Source organism: Elephas maximus, chromosome 4 (genome assembly GCF_024166365.1).
Source record: "Elephas maximus indicus isolate mEleMax1 chromosome 4, mEleMax1 primary haplotype, whole genome shotgun sequence".
Taxonomy (NCBI): domain Eukaryota; kingdom Metazoa; phylum Chordata; class Mammalia; order Proboscidea; family Elephantidae; genus Elephas; species Elephas maximus.
Genome location: NC_064822.1, coordinates 74691357 through 74709431, shown reverse-complemented (window position 1 = coordinate 74709431; position 18075 = coordinate 74691357). Strand labels below are relative to the sequence as shown.

Here is an 18075-nt window from a genome sequence, read left to right as displayed (position 1 = left end):
GACTTGTTACAAGTGTGATTCTGGATGTAACAAAGAACATTGCTGGGACAAACTGCAAAATCTGACCAAAGCGCAGAGATTTAATGGCAGTCTGGCACTGATGCTAATTTCCAGATTTTGATGGTGTACTATGGCTTTGTATGAGAGTGCCCTTGTTTCTAGGAAATACACATCGAAGTATTTAAAGGTCATCAGATGTAATGACTGAAGTACTTAAAGGTCATCAGATTCAAATGGCTTATCAGATTTGCAACTCAATCTCAAGTAGTCCAGAAAAAGAGACTAACAGACAGAGAGAGAGACAAAGACAGACACACAGATAGAATAAGAATGAAAAAGCAAAAAGATGTGATAGAATTTTATAATTAGGGAATCTGAGTGAAGAATATTTTTGTGTACAGTATATGCAACTTTTCTCTAAGTTTAAAATTATTTCAAAAATAAAAGTTAAAAAGTTTTTTTGTCATTTATTTAGCATCTAGGTATTTCTGCTATGGGAAAGCTTTTGAGAAAAGCCAGTCTGCAATTCTATGGTTTTTAAAACAACAACAAAAAAAAATGTGATTACATATGATACATATTGTTTTATAACCTGCTTTTCCCCCTCCATGTATCACGGACATCTTCCATATTAATAAATATAAGTCTGTAGCATGCTTTTTAATGGCTGCAGTCTTCTATTGCATGAACATAAAATATTTATTCAATCATTCTCCTATTATCAGATATTTAAGGGTCCAGGTTTTTTGATTTTTTTTAAACAATACTTCACGAAGTGTCTTCATAGGTTAAATCTTTGCATATACTGTGATTATCATTCCCTAGAGTTGTTATTATTTTTTCTGCTCATATACCCACATGTAATACATGTTCACTGTACAACATTCAAGCATTACAGAAACTGAAAATTCCCTGTTTAAAAAAAAAAAAAAAAAGAACGATTCTTGCCACATACCAGAAAAATAATACTTTGTAAGGCTATTGTAAAAGATGACTGACAAATGAAAATGGAATTCAAACACAACTGCAAATTAGACAGAAAAATGTAAAATTTAACAAAATACACACACCAGAGAAATGGCTGGCATAGTGATGTCACATTAAAAACCTGATAATAAATGTTCTGACTAATAACGAGGTTCTCAGGAGTAAAGTGGGTGTACTAGAAATCTAGGGTATATCACATTGTAAGTGCTGAATCAATAGAGTGGCATGACCAGCAGAGTAACTGTCTCCTGTCTGTCCCCCCATGCCTTCCCACTGCTGCCACACTGATCAAAAGTGGGGGTCTCAACCTCACCTTCTGCCCTTCATTTCCAGCTGAAAAACAAGTGAGGTTGTGTCAGCGGAGTGTTCACTGACAGGAATCAGAGAGCTTAGCCACACTGGGAAAGGTCTGTGTGCATAAGAATGTAGATCACAGGTGGATGGGTGGGAGGGAAGGGGTCGTACTGCATGGATTTTAAACAGTATCCAAAAAAGGTTGACAACTGGCTCCACCTTCCGCGACACTGCCTCCCCCACTGTCAGTAGGAACTTGCATGCATAGCATTTTACTTTTCTCTAAATTATCCTGTTTCCCTCCAGCTTCCACCTAAAAGGAAAGTATACTGTTAGTCTTGAGCCTCCTGGAAATCTGTTAAGGATTCTGGAAAAGCTCTGCTATAGTTGTAGAAACCTATGTTAGTAAAGCTTTCATATACAGAATTATTATTTAAGTAGGAATCCAAGTGTTTAAAGATTATGCTTTCCAGCTAAAAGTCATAAAGTAGATTTCTTTTTGTATTTCATGCTACTCAAAGGCACTTAAAAAATAATTGTTAACGAACATATCTAAGCAATTATTTTTTGAGTACCAGAAAGATGTTCAACACTGCCTAAGAATGGCCTGAAAATAACTCTTAAGATAATGATATGTACAGTAAAACACTTAGATAAAATTGTACAGCAACCTTTTAAACTACAAAAGTTACAAAATGATCAAAGAACACAGTTTTTATCCACCAAGACAACTAATTAATCTTGTAAGACTGAACCAGAGATGAGCTAAAACACAACAGGTAGTAAAATAACCTATAAGAGATAAAACATACTCATTTTTGTCAATAATATTTGAAGTTTTGAAGAATCATAGCATAAAAACAAAAACTATAAAAGCATACAGCTGCAATAAGTATCTCCAGAGCTTCTGTTATAAACAACCTCCAAAACAGAGAAGCCACAGATTATGGAGTACATGATTTCTCCCCAAAGAGTGTCTACAGACTTAGAGATTGCTTTTCTAATAAGATATGATGATTAATGGCTATACCAAAGAAAGAAAAATACCAACTTGTTTTCCAAGTTGGTCTTTTTACCACCCTTCTTGTGCAAAAAATAAGCAAATAGAAAAAAAACTGTTGCCCAGATTCAGGATTTTCCAGATCCTCTTTCATACAAGATATGTAAGAAGATCCTGTGGGTCTGACCCTAATATTGCACAAAACTCTTAAGAGCCTTGAGGTACAAAGTCCATAAACCCAGGTTTAGGAGAGAACCACTCTGGGGCTGAAGAACTAAAGGGAATCAAAGGTACATGAGGCTCTGGATGCAGGAGACACAACTGCTATATTGAACATATCATGTTGGAAAAACACGACAGGAGGTCCTAGTTTCCTTAGGGGCCATTTCTGCTGGTGCTCCACTGTGCAATGGGTCTCCACGGACTAGCAAAGCCACCTCTAGGTCTCAAACCCAAGAAACCAGAAGGCAGAATCTGCGAACAAGGCAGAATTTTGACAGCATTTCTATGTCACTGGTAAATATATTAGGTAAATATATGCACCAGAGAGAGGCCATAAAAAAAAGTAAAAAATGAACACCTTTGTATATTTACAGAGCATGGAATGCATTTAATTTTCAAAACTCGCGGAAAAAGATTTACATGATGATGAACCTCTTCTGATGAATGCTTTCTCCAAAAGAACTGTTTCTGGAATAGCAACTTAGATGTCAACTTCAATACCACCATAAAGAAATACTGTATTTCATTTACTCATCATGTGAATAATACCACTAACAATGAAACCACCAAAAATAACATCACAGAATACTACAGCTCTATAGGACCGTAGAAATCATTAAGTCCTAGTCTCTCACTTGTAGTTTATTTAAACGGAGGCAGAGAGAAGTGAAGTAACAGCCCAAGGACTGGGGGTAAATTAGCAAAATTACAAAAACTAAAACCCGCATCTTTACAACACACCATCATCACCAGGAGAAGGAGGGGGAAGGAGAAGATAAAATTGTAGTTGGCCTTGGGGGCTTCAGGTTGATCAATTTACATAAATTATCTAATTTAATTCCTATTATAACTCTGAGGAGCCCTGGTGGCACAGTGGTTAACGAGCTTGGCTGTTAACCAAAAGGTCAGCAGTTCGAGCCCACCAGCCACTCCGTGGGAGAAAGATGTGGCAGTCTGCTTCCGTAAAGATTTACAGCCTTGAAAACCCTTTGGGGGCAGTTCCACACTATTCTATAGGGTCACTATGAGTCAGAATTGACTCGGTGGCAGTGGGTTTGGGTATTATAACTCTGTGAAATAGATATCATTATCCCTATATCATATATCCCATGGTATTTTCAATCACCTCATATGCACTGAAAGCTGGACAATGAATAAGGAAGACCAAAGAAAAACTGATGCATTTGAATTATTGTGTTGACGAAGAATACTGAATATACCAAGGACTGTCGGAAGAACAAATAAATCTGTCATAGAAGAAGTACAGTCAGAATGTTTCTTAAAAGCAAGGATGCCAAGACTTTGGCTCACTTACTTTGGACATGTTATCAAGAGGGACCAATCCTTGGAGAATGACATCATGCTTGGTAAAGTAGATGGTCAGGGAAAAAGAGAAAGACCCTCAATGAGATGGATTGACACAGTAGCTGGAACAATGGGCTCAAACATAGCAATGATTGTGAGGATGATGCAAGACCCGGTAATGTTTTGTTTTGTTATAAGTAGGGTCGCTATGAGTCAGATCAACTTGATGACACCTAACACCACCACCACCATCCCTACTTTACAGAGAAGGAAAATAATGCCAGACAAATTAAGTAACTTGTCCAAGAGCAAAGAGATACTGATGGTAGAGCTGAGATTACAACCCAGGTCTGTCTAATGCAAAGACAGCTCTCAGCTCCTCCCTGTGCTAGCTCCCTTCTTACTCCACAGCGTATTTGCTCTGGGTATGTGAAGGGGTCTGACTCCAACTCCAGCGAACACTAGGCTTATTTTGTAGGCCGGATGGGTGCCCCCTCCTCCTTTATATTCTAGAATAGCACTTGTAGCTACTATCTTCATCACAGAGCACATCCTTTCCAGAGAAAGGGGAACTGTCCTTTTCCCAAGGGCTTAGAAACTGATGTACTTCCCAGCTAAACCCTCCAGAGTTAATTATTTATCAGGCCTTCTATTATGATTGAGTGCTCAGCTACTAAATGGGAGATTAGTGGTTAAGATCTACCTATTAACACCTCAGAAGAAAGGCCTGGCAATCTAATTCCAAAAGGTCATAGCCATTGAAAACCCTACATGCAGTTCTACTCTGAAACACATGAGGTCACCTTAGTCAGAATCAACTTGATGGCAACTGGTTTGGTTTGGTTCTTTTTGGTAGATCCAGGTTAAACACATAGAAGCAAACAGGAAATACAATATGTACTAATTGATCAATATGCAAATTTAACAATACTTGAATTAACCAGTACCTAAAACTACAAAGAAACAAGAACTAAAAGTGTATGTTATGGACTGAATTGTGTCTCCCAGAAATATGTGTTGTAAATCCTAACCTCTATGCCTGTGGTTGGAGCCTTGGTGGTAGAGTGGTTAAGAGTTTGGCTGCTGGTGGCAGTTCAAATCCACCAGCCAATCCTTGGAAATCCCAAGTTCTGCTCTGTCCTATAGGATCACTATGAGTGGGAATGGCCTCAATGGCAATAGGTTTTTATGCCTCTAGTTATAATCCCATTTGGGAATGGGTTGTCTTTGTTATATTAATGAGACAGAATTAAAGTAGGTGTGTTCGGTGTTGCTCTCTTGCAAAATATAAAAGGAGCAGATTAAGGAAGCAAAGACTAGGGGATATAGATGCCAGGCCACAGGAAAACTGCCCAGGAGCAGAAGCTGAAGAGACAAAGACCTTCCCCCAGAGCCCACAGAAGGAGAAAGCCTTCTCCTAGAGCCAACACCCTGAATTTGGACTTTTAGTCTCCTGTGAGAAAATTAATTTATTTGTTTGTTAAAGGCACTCACTTGTGGTATTTCTGTTATAGCAGTACTAGATAACTAAGATGGTATGTTTAAAAAGAAAAAAAGATGCTCCAAGTTGGCGCTTCTCAGTGGGCCACAGCAGGTAGTGGGAGCAGAATGGGTAATATCAGCATCGCCAGAGAGCTTTTCACAGTACAGGAGCCTAGTCCTCTCTCTCCAGTCATCAATTCTGATATCTCGCATGCCCAGGGGAATATGCCAGGTTCTATGAGGAGAGGCGCTAGGGCAAGAAATTTGAAAATGTTTCTCAGGTAACTCTGAGACCCATCAACACATCTCACACCCTACCAGGTTAAAAACTCCTGTCCCAAGTGATAAATCAGGTGGTATACATTTCCACGACCAAATGGAAAAGAGAAAGAGAAGGGACGGCAGGAAAGGACAGAGTGCCAGAAAGAACTCCACATGATCTGCCAGGTAAATGCTTAACAGCAAAATATCAGGCAAACCAATAACAAAAATGTTTAAGTAAAAAGATGGTGGTGTCTGCTGCTGTCAAGTCAGCCCCAGACTCATGACAACCCCATGCACAATGGCACGAAACACCTCCCAGGCCGTTGTTATCTACCGGGTTTGCAATTGCTGATTTTTAGAAGTAGATCATCAGGCCTTTTTTCCAAGGAGCCTTTGGGTGGACTCAAACCTTCAACCTTTCAGTTAGCAATGGAGCATGTTTACCATTTGAATCACCAGGGGCTCAAAAAGAAGACACATGCGTTCAAAAAGAACAACAGCCTGGACTTAGCTGCGGGGCAAGTCATCTCAGACATTTCAGTAGCCACAGACAGCATCATTGTATTCCAGGATAATACAATCACTGACATTTCCTTGAATGATTGGGGAAAAACTTAAGTTTTATTAATAGACATTATTTAAAAAGTCTGGAAAACAGAAGTATTTTTTTTAAAGGATTTCTCTCTAAAATGGCTAAATTCTTTGATTTTAAATCTCTACTCATGTGACACAGTGGTTAAGCTCTCAGTTGCTAACCGCAAGGTCAGCATTTCAAACACCCCAGCCACTTTGCAAGAGAAAGATGAGGCAGTCTGCTTCGTAAAGATTTACAACCTTGGAAACTGTATGGGGTAATCCTACTCTGTCCTATAGGGTTGCTATGAGTCAGAATCAGCTAGACAGCAATGGTTTACTCATGTGAAAATGACAGATGGAATGAGACACCATTTAGTGGGAAAAGTGAATGAGTTCTGGAGTCAGGCAGACTCCTGTTCCAGAGCTCAGGAGATCTGGTAGTCTTCGGCATAGGGATGGTGTGACAGTTATGAATGTGTGCCAACTTGGCTGGGCAGTGATTCTCAGTAGTTTGGCAGTTATGTAATGATGTAGTTACTCTCCATTTTGTGATATAATATAAACACTTCCATGATATGATCAGCCAATAAATTGTAAGGAGAGCTTCCTTGGGGGATAGGACTGCATTCAATATATAGCAACGTTCTGGCAAAGCTCGCTGGCTTTGGTTGGCTCTGGATCCTGCATCTGGCTCATCATCATCTGACCTCCAGTTCATGGGACTTGAGCCAGCGGCCTTGCCGTATTGCCTGCCGACCTTGGGATTTCGCAGACTGTGAGCCAGCTGCCTGCCATCTTACCTGCCAATCTTGGGTTTGTTTAGTCCCTACAGTTATGTGAGTCAGAAGAAGCCTCCTGCCCAACCACAGACTTGGGACTTGCCAGCCTCTACAACCACAGAAGCCTTTTCCTTGAGATAAATCTCTCTCTATACATACATATGTTTCACTGGTTTTGCTTCTCTAGAGAACCCAGCCTAAAACAGATGGTAACTGAAATCAGTGAGGAGATAGTTTCCAAAGAAGAGTATGCAGTGCCTGAGAAGTCACGCTGGTACAGAACTCGAGGACCACCACAATTCAGCAATGACAAGAGAAGGAGCTTACGAATGAGACACTGAACTAATCTTAAGTATGGAGGAAAACTAAAGAATGCAGGGTCACCAGCAACATGATAAGAGAGTATTTCCAGAAGGAGGAAACTGTCCACTGTGTCAAATGCTGCTAAGCAGTAAAGAAAACTAAACAACTAAAGGGTATCTCCTGGGCACAGTGAAATGAGAAGTCAATGAGTACCTTGGTTAGAACAGATTCAGATAATGGTTACAATAAAAAACATATTGAAATGGGTTAAGGAAAGAAAGGTGAGACAATGAAGACAAATGAGTAATTACAACTCTTTCAAGACTTTTAGCTGAAGGAAGAAAAGAAAGAGCAACTTAGCTGGGGGTGAGGAGGAATTTTGTATTTCCGGTATATCCAGTAGAAAGAAGCTGGAGACACAAGAGGGAAAAAATGACAAATAAATGGAGTAAAGCCTCGGAAAATGTGAGGGGAGATGGAAGCCACAGCATAGTGAGTGGATTAGACTTAGGAAGAAGGGCACCACCATTTACTAGGAGAAAAAGGATGAAGCAAAGGAAAGTAGATCTGATAAAAAGAATTTGAGGGAGCTTTTTTCCTATATGATGGAGTCTACTTTCTTTGAGAAGTAGGAGGTAAATCATCTGTTAAGAGTAAAGGAGCCTCAAGATGGGTGGAAGTTTGAGAAGAGTACCAATTTTAAGTCATCACCAAGGACAACTGGAGGAGAAGAACATGAGCATCCTCCCATCTCCAGCCTAAACTGTGGACCCTTGTGACCATCAGACAGGTCAGGGCACACTTGGCAAGGCTATGTTTGAAAGATGGGAGTCTTCCTATTGAGCATTAATAAGTGTGCTACATTCCTCAGTACACAAAGGAGAGGGGCCTGGATTTGAACATGTAGTAACCTGACAGAAAAGTCAACCAATACAAATTCCAAGAAATGTAATTGAGGACAATATTTTAGTAAACAGCTAATATTAAAACATGACACTGAAAGCTATAATATGTAATCAAATTGAGAATCAAATTACGACAAAATAATGCAGTGAAAAAAGCCCTAAGTCATTGCAGGTTTCTACTGAGAACTGAATTTCTAGTATTAAATGTTCCTTTTCCATTTGTTTTGGGTCAAGAGGTTACTAATACCATGAAAACAGAGTTAATGGAAAAGTATGGTCTGGGACGAAGATGTGCTATTATGTTTTGTGTGAATACATGTTATTGGGAAATAATCAGTTGTTAAAAACAACCACTCTTAGTTCATTAAAAGATAGGCAATTACATCAAAACCTATCTCCTACTGTATTTTATTTTCCAATTAGTTTAGAGACAAGAGAAAAAGCTATAATATAAACTATATTTCTGTATCTACAGCTGCTTAGTAGAAGACATTAGGATCATATAGGTTTTTATCTAACTAAATCACATATACTTTATTTCCAGATTTGTTTTAAATATTATATTTACTTTTTCCTCTTACTTTAGCCTTAAATCTTAACTGAAATTTGTGACTAAAAGCAGATAAGCAGAATTAATTTATGTGAATAATAGAGGTCTATTAAAATAGATCTACAATATTTCAAAAATGACTGCAAGTGGCCAAAAACACATATGAACAACAATAATAAAAGATAACACAAATTAAAACCACAAAAAGGTATGTATGACCTGACAAGATTTAAGAACATTGATGAGTATTGATAAGGATGTGGGGCAATGGTAATGGGAATATATGGGAAAACAGATTGGTACAATCTTTCTGGAAAACAAATATTCCAAGCTAAAAGACTACAATTCCCAGCTTCACTTACAGCCAAGCATGGACATGTAACTGTGTTTTGTCTGGCCAGTGAGGTGTAAAGAGAAGTGGTGTGGGAGACTTCCGGATGGGATGAGCCTTTCCTTCCCATTGCCTACGAGTAGAGGATAAAGGCTGACACTCCAGAGGCCATCTTAGACAGCGGAGTGTCACTGTGAATGAAACTAGAAGCCACATGCTTTGAAACTGGAAATAAAAGTAGTCTGAGTACCCAAGAACTCTGTGGGGCTGTCACAACACCCATGAAATGTCTACCCTCTTCATTTGGATAAGAGATCCAGTGTACAAATCACTGAATATTTACTATTACATAACCAAAACTGTTTCATAATTGATAAACAATGGAATTAGGCTTTGCAAAAATAAAACAAATGGATATATGGATATAATGAGTCACAGAAAGATATCCATGAGATATTGGCAAGTACAAGTTAAGGAAAAATACATTAAATATAATCATATTTTTTTAACTTTAAAACATGGGGGGATGCATGTGTATTCATACAAAGAGGAAAAAAGTCTGGACAGTTATGCATTGCAGTGTGATCAGGGGTTATTTCTATTTCCTTCATTACTGGCTTTTTTTTTTTTTTTAAATGATGAGCAGGTATAGTTTTCATAATCAGAATAAAACATGCCTTTTATCTGGAATACACAGATCCAAAGAGACAATGTATTATTATTGTTTTACTTTATGATTTCATTAAAAGATTTTGACTAATCTATTATTATAGCGACTGAGAGTTGTACTTATTTTAGCTATCAACGATCTCATTTTTAGTATGCATAATATAGTTAAGGCAGAGGTAAAATCTATTCGATTCTTTAACATCTGATTATAGAAACAACAGCTTGTTATTGGAATAGGCGATGTCTTACTGTAATCTGTTGTGATAGTAAATCATAAATCTCAAAGGTGAATATGAAATTATATTCATAGGAGCTACGTGCTAAGAAGACCAGGAGTAAAAACAGATTTACCAAAATCTAAGCAGACTATTCCTACCTTACATCCTCAAAATCCACAATTAACATAAAAAAGGGACCTTTCCTCCATCATACTTGAACAAACTTTGCGAAAAGGACTTTCCTGGGATGATTTACTTACTGAGTATCAAAGCAGTAGAGATTATTAGTAATTTTTTCCCTTCTAAAGAGTAAGCATCATGGTAAAATAAAATCAAAAAAAGAAAAGTTTATGAATCTACTGCATGGAAATAACTACTCAGCTAAGCACTCAAAGGGATCCAAAGCATTCATGCAGGCAGGCACCTGTCTAGGCTGAAGAGGGGCACCAGGATGAGCAATCCTAGCCAGGTTTTCTCCTAGGTTCATGCGCTGACCTAGTGACTTGTAATCTAGAACAAAACCAAAAAACCAAAACCAGTGCTGTCAAGTCAATTCTGACTCACAGCAACCCTATAGGACAGAGTAGAACTGCCCCATAGAGTTTCCAAGGAATGCCTGGTGCATTTGAACTGCCAACCCTTTGGTTAGCAGCAGTAGCACTTAACCACTACACCACCAGGATTTCCAATCTAGAACAGTGACCTACAAAACATCCTGCCTCCTACCAAGTCCCCATCATTTGCTTCCCTAGGGTAGAACTGTGACTCCCTCTCAGGCGAGGATAGGGACCTACCTTCCCACTGGCCTGTCAGCACCAACGTCCTGTTAATTACCACATCAATTTCAGTAGCTCCGTCTTCAACAGCCAATCTGATCTCTTCTAATCGTGTTTTCAAATGAGTCTGTCCAGCTGGAAAGCCAGTGGCCACTGGAAGAAATTTTAGAAAGAAACAAAGTGGGGAGGTTGGAAGGAAAAACAAATTTCAATTGGTCAGTATCTCAAAAAATTTCACACCAAAAAATCAGCAATTAGAGATGAAAGCATTAAGAACTTTATGCATATCCTTCAAAGCAACTGTGAAGAAAAAGGATGGTTATTTCATAGTGTTGATGTTAGCATCAATATCATCCTCTGGAAGACCAAAATTAAGTTTGGTCCAGGGATGTTCACAAGAATGCCTTAAGTAACCAGCAATTAAGAAAATATGCTATTATCACAATAACTGTCAGAAAATAGTAACTGTAGCCCTGTCTTAGTTAAAAAAAAAAAATAGTACCAGTTAATTCTGGACCATACCGTTCATCAGGTTGGCTATCGTTGTATTTCTTGATTTCTTGATTTACTCGTTCATGACCCTCTTCAGCTGTTGTAAACAAATTGTAATATAGGCTTCTCCCACAGGATGGACTGAGGAAAAGAATGCAGGAAGGAAAAGAACCTATTTGGTCTACAGTGGGTGCCCTGCAGTGCAATGAATCACTTTTATATGGCCCTTCTCACCATGGTCTTGTAACACCCACAAAACGATTGGGTAGAACTATGCAAATAACATGCTTGTGGCCCACCACAGGAATTGGACAGTCTGCTAATAACGCAAATAAGGTGCATGGCACCCTTGTGGGAGCCAAAACCATAAACCTACAGGACAGAGTAGAACTGCCCGATAGAGTTTCCAAGGAGCGCCTGGCGGATTTGAACAGCTGACCCTTTGGTTAGCAGCTGTAGCACTTAACCACTATGCCACCAGGGTTTCCCTCGTGGGAGCAGGACCATGAAAATAAGGTATACTGAACTCTAATGAGGGGACTGCTGTTTTGCCATCCCACTAGGCTTAAAATGAGCCCCAACGTGTCTGTCAGTTTGTCTACTGTGCGGGCTTGCGTGTTGCTGCGATGCTGGAAGCTATGCCACTGGTATTCAGATACCGGCAGGGTCACCCAAGGTAGACAGGTTTCAGCTAAGCTTCCAGACTGACAGACTAGAAGAAGGACCTGGTATTCTACTTCTGAAAAGAATTAGCCAGTGAAAACTTTATGAATAGCAGTGGAAAATTGTTTTGATATTTTCAATCACCTCATATGCACTTGAAAGCTGGATGATGAATAACGAAGACCAAAGAAAAATTGGCACCTCTGAATTGTGATGTTGGCAAAGGATATTGAATATACTATGGGCTACTAAATCTGTCTTGGAAGAACTACAACCAGAATGCTCATTAGAAGCAAGGATGGCAAGACTACATCTCACATACCTTGGACATGTTATCAGAAGGCATCAGTCCCCGGAGAAGGACATCATGCTTGGTAAAGTAGAGGGTCAGTGCAAAAGAGGAAGACCCTCAGCGAGATGGACTGACACACTGGCTACAACAATGGGCTCAAGCATAACAACCACTGTGAGGATGGCACAGGACTGGGCAGTGTTTTGTTCTGTCATACATAGGGTCACTATGAGTTGGAACTGACTCGGCAGCACCTAACAACAGCAACAACAACAGAGGTGGAAAGAAGGGACCTCACAGCCACCAAGAAGAAGAGCCAGGAGTGGAGTGTGTCCTTTGGACCCAGGGTCCCTGTGCTGAGAACCTCCTAGATCCAGAAACGGAGAGAGCTGTAACACTGGAGATGGCGCAAGACAGCAGGAAGCAGTGGCAGAGAAACAAAGGCAGCAGAAGCAGAAGACTTGCAAGAGCCAGTGCAGTGGACTTCCCAGCCCATGGAGCGAGGTAGCTACAGTGGGTGTGCTGACCCACAGGGTGAGAAAGCTGAGTGAGTTGGGGCAAGAGAATTACTGATGGAGTGAGGCGCCTCCGAGCACTTGGCAGAGCTAGGTTTGCCAACTCATGGAGCAAGAGAGCTGGGCACTTTTAGGCTGAGGCTTATTTGAGGAGCTAAGTAGCTCAGTAATACTTGCCCAAGCAGGGCAGGGGCCGAGGGGCAGAGGGACACAGAGAGGCCTGTCTGTGGGCACAGGTGACAGGCTGTCCTGATTGAAGAACTGTATCCTGATACCTGAGTTGTTCCTGATCCTGAATTGTAACCTGTTACTTCCCTAATAAACCCAATAATTGTGAATATTGTCTGTGAGTGCTCTATGGCCACTGCAACAAATTATCAACCTAGTAGAGAAGTAGGAACGGTGAGGGGGCCGCGGGGGCTGGGGGGTGGGTTGCATCAGTATTGGTAAAAAGGCTGGAGAGAGGAGGTATGTCTGACCTCCATCTCATAGGAATTGGCCTATAGGCCTACAGACCTGGGGATGGCAAAGACAAGTATAAATGGGCGGAAAATTAAAATACTACATTTTTGCCAAAGTTATGTAAAAGTATTTACATGTGCATCTTTCATTCCATTCCCACATCTAATGTTAACCTATTGTGTTTCCTTGATCTGCTATCACAGAGGAAAGCACATGTCCCAGGTGTGTGAAGGAAATGCTGTGACTGAGACTGATGAGAAATCAGGGTCTACAAAGGTATAGCTGCCAGGTACTCCGGGAATCTTCACAAATAGATGGTATATAAATATTACAGACTATGTTTTGTTTGATGTATCCCTGATAAACTAAGTTAATGGTCTTGATAGACTGCTTTTTTAAAGCACCAGGATCCTGTTAAAAGTAGACTCTAATTGTATATCTACCTATCCACACATTATGTAGATACGTATTTCCTAAACTGAACCTTTTACGACATTCCTCCCTCATGCCAAGTCCTACTGAGTCTCTCGTAAGTAATTAACACTTAAAGTGCCCTCTCCCTTTTATCTTCTGGGTCTTGGTGTGGCCCTTGTCATCTCCCATGTGAAATGGGATGAGTCTCCCTAATTCTATTTCCACCCATTTCTAATCTGTCCACTACTGTCAGTTAACTTAATATGCCACGAAGCTGCTCATGTCATGCTTCTGCTGAAAACCTTTCAGTGTCTCCCACATCCCCAGAACAAAGCTCAAATCTCACAGAATGGTGTGCCATTCCATACATGACCTGGCCTCCATCTACTCCTCCACCTCCCAACTCCCATAGCTTTCCCTTCATCCTACTTTATGGTTCAACAATTGCAAACCACTTTGATTCCCTGAACATGTTTCTGTGCCTTCACACATGTGATTTCCTCTGTCCAAAGTGCTATTTCCCATCTTACCAATACTGTAAACTCCTCCTCATTCTTTAAGACCCAGTGCAAACATTATCTCCTCTATGAAGCACCCCTTGACCCTCTGAGTGTCACCAACCTCTGCACAATAAGTCATTCCCTGTTCAGAGTTTAACTGTACTTTCTGCATATCTCTTTCATTATACATATTATCCTAAACTATGATTTTTTTTTAACCTGAATATACTTCCTGAACAACTGAGTTTCCTTAAAGAGAGGCATACAGTGCTGTGCTCTTGAGACTTAACAGAATGTCTGCTGCTTACTCCACTAAGCCCACTGCCATCGAGTCGATCCCGATTCATAGCGACCCCATAAGGTTTCCAAGGCTGTAAATCTCTATGGAAGCAGATGGCCACATCTTTCTCCCACAGAGCCACTGCTGATTTTGAACCACCGACTTTCTGGGTAGCAGCCGATCACTTTAACCACTGCACCATCAGGGTGCCTTACTACTCACTAGGCAATTAATAAATACTAAATAGAATGAATAAATACAACTAATTAAATATAAAAAGCCAATTAAAATTATAGTATACAACTGTATATAATACCCCAAGATATCCAAGTTGATGAGCCAAGAACATGCTGGCAAACAACAGCAAAAGCCACAAACAATTTTACCTGATGCCACTGGGATATTACAGGCTGCAGCCTTTAGTGCTTTTACAGCATCACCTACTCGGGCAGGATAAACACAAACGGCAGCTGTAGTAATGCCTATGAAGAAAAAAATCATAACAGTCTTTTATATGAAGTTCAACTGACACAACATGCTTTTAATTATTATTTCTAGCACAACACTGACAGAAACTAAAATGAAAGAAAAAAGTCATTCCGCCATGACACTGTAACAAATCAAAAGGTTTTTACTTTCCACATTCACTTCTAGTTTTTGACAACATGGATCATTTTCTCAACATTATAGAATAAAACAATTTTGATGCACTGTTCTTTGAGGTTAATATAATACCATCTTTTTAAAAATTCCTAAATAGTAAATATGATGGTCATGACTCAATGAAAATATTTTATTTCATGTAGATAACAAAATCCAGGTTTCTACAGCATTCAGACGGGATAGTGGATCAAGAAAAAATATAAGAGAACTATACCAGTTTGAAAAAGATAGACCATACAGTGTGGCACAGCAAAAAGATATTTAACTAATGCTATTCCCAGAAACCCTGGTGGTGTAGAGGTTAAGTGTTACAGCTGCTAACCAAAAGGCTGGCAGTTCAAATCTACCAGGTGCTCCTTGGAAACTCTATGGGGCAGTTCTACTCTGTCCTATAGTTGGAATAGACTCGACAGCAAAAGGTTTGGTTTTGGTTTTTGGTATTCCCTCTTCATAGGAGCTCTGGGGGTACAAATGGCTAAGCATTTTGTTGCTAACCGAAAGGCTGGCCATTCGAACCCACCCAGAAGCTCCATGTGAGAAAGACCTGGCAATGTGCTTCCAAGAACTTTACAAACAAGAAAGCCCTGTGGGCAGTTCTATTCTGTCACATGGGGTCACTATGAGTTGAAAATGGCTCTAAGGCATCTAACAGCAACACAACATTTCCTGTTTTGAAAGAAAGGAAATAAAATAGAACCAAATAGCCTCTATCAAGCTGTTACTTTAAAGTGTTATAAATAAGGTGGTGTTATCATTGTCGACTCAAAAGGAACATGGTAAGTACATTTTAAAAGCTATAGAACTGTTTAGATCTATAAATCACCTACAAATTATTTGGGATAAAATACCTGCATTGGGCCAACGCAACCTCTCAAGTCGCACTCATTACAGACATGCGCTCAGGAGCCAAGAAGGATCCTTCTATGGAAATGAGATCTAGCTCCTAAAACCAGCCCAGCCAGTAATGGCATATCATCTTGGAGATGGCACTCACGCTTCCAGGTCTCAATTTCCTTATTTAGAATATAAGGTAGTCGATTCTCAGAGGTCTCCTTAGTTTCTAAAATGCTAAGGTTCTAAACTTACAGCAACTTTACAAAGTTCTCTCATGTGTGCTAAGGGAGTGAATATGGCTTTTTTCAAAAGATCCAACCTCATCTACAAGCATCCAATATATTTCATTTGCATTTTATCCTCAAAAGTATTTCATTTACTCACAGAAAATACTTTATGTATGAGATGTGATTATTAAGTAATGAGACTGGCTTTTTCACATGTGGCTAGGGAATAAGAATCAGTATTTCAGAGTCACTAGATAGAAAATTTCCAAAACTGAAGAATTAAAAAGAAATATAAACTTTCTACAAACAACTTTAATTCATGATGGAGAGAACTGACCTTAAAAACAAGAATCAGATTCTTTCCCTGCTGTTTTTCACAGAAGAATATGAATTATTTGTCTATGTACACATGGCAAGAGTTTTATAGATTTTATTACTGATATCAGTAGAGCAGTTAAATCTTGTATAGGGTCCTCTTAGATTTAATGACTAGGAGTATAATCAGATGTCTTAGTCATCTAGTGCTGCTGTAACAGAAATACCACAAGTGGATGGCTTTAACAAAGAGAAATTTATTTTCTCAGAGTCTAGTAGACTAAAAGTCCAAATTCAGGGTGTCATCTCCAGGGAAGGCTTTCTCTGTTAGCTCTAGAGGAAGGTCCATGTCATCAATCTTCCCTTGGCCTAGGAGCTTCTCCACGCAAGAACCTCAGGTCCAAAGGACACACTCTGCTCCCAGCACTGCTTTCTTGATGGTATGAGGTCCCTCATCTCTCTGCTTGCTTCTTCCTTTGGTATCTCAAAAGAGATTGGCTTAAGACACTATCTAATCTTGTACATCTCATCAACATAACTAACTGCTGATAATCCATCTCATTAACATCATAGTGATAAGATTTACAACATATAGGGAAATCACATCAGATGACAAAAGGGTAGACAATCATACAATACTGGGAATCATGACCTAGCCAAGTTAACAGATATTTTGGGGGCACACAATTCAACCCATGACACCAGGTAAACACTGGCCAGATTACACACCACAATATTACCTTTATCGTGCATATTTAACGCTTTTAAGAGGTCTTCCCGGATTGGATACCTGGCTTTATAACAGAGCCTCTGAACGCTGGAGGGTGTGTCATCGCCAGAAAGTGTAGTAAGATCTATAAAGGTAACAGCTTTCAGGAGCCAAGCAGCCTGGGTTTGAAAAAAAAAACAAAAACAAGGTAAAAAATTAATCTCCAACCCAGTTAGAGAATCATTAGAACAAATAGGGTTGCTAAATTCTGATGTCTACATTGTTCTAAGGCATATTATTCTTCTACACGTCATAAACATTGCTCAAGAGTGATTAATAAGATAAACTTTATTCGAGATTAAAAAAAAAAGATGGTGGTAGTAGGAATAATCCAACTACAGCCTTAAAAACATCTTTCTCTCCCAAGGATATCCTAAATTAAAACCCCCAGCAGACCAAGTCTTCTCCATCCCATCCATAAGGAGCCTACTCTGATGTGGGAGAACTTAGATGGAAGAAGGTTTCTATCTTCCATTTTACCTCTGGACCTGGATCTGGGATGAGAATAAAAATAAGAGACTTCAACTATTTTTTTTAATTTAATCCAGTTCCATTTTTAAAACAATACTCATATTTCACAACTCATTCTGAAGAATTTCCTTTTGTCTTTTCTATCAGAGTATTTTCAAGGATGAACAAAACATGAAATGTCCCCCGAAAGGATTCGAAACAATATTCTGCCTCACTTATGAAATGAACTCTGAATTTCTTTTGGTCCTGCGATGCATAGCACGTCTTTGGCTGACATACTCTGAAGAATATGCTGACCACGAGTATTCCTCAAAACATCATTTTTTTTTTAATTTTTAAAAATGATTTATGAAAATTAATAGTACGGTAAACATGATGGTCAAAGAGGGTCAACTGTTATACCTAAGGGTCTCGACAGTGGACACACCAGGTTTAGATGCTTTGATTCTAAAATTAAAACAGGAGTCAGCCAAAGAAGGCATATCTAAGAAACTGAATATATGTGTGGAAAAAACAT

At 39.4% G+C, this 18075-nt stretch overlaps 1 protein-coding gene across 4 annotated transcripts in view; it reads right to left on the bottom strand.

The window, feature by feature from the left end:
- DERA (deoxyribose-phosphate aldolase) overlaps positions 1-18075 on the bottom strand; it is a 189785-nt gene that overhangs the window by 129252 nt on the left and 42458 nt on the right. For all 4 annotated transcript variants that reach the window (XR_007517133.1, XR_007517134.1, XM_049882561.1 and 1 more), the window contains exons 3-5: positions 17059-17206; positions 14666-14761; positions 10680-10814 (exon numbers count right to left, since the gene is read on the bottom strand). Coding sequence is in view for 2 of the 4 variants with exons in the window: in XM_049882561.1 (XP_049738518.1) it covers positions 10680-10814; positions 14666-14761; positions 17059-17206 (379 nt within the window). In the remaining 2 variants the exon portion in view is untranslated. The remainder of the gene's footprint in view (positions 1-10679; positions 10815-14665; positions 14762-17058; positions 17207-18075) is intronic.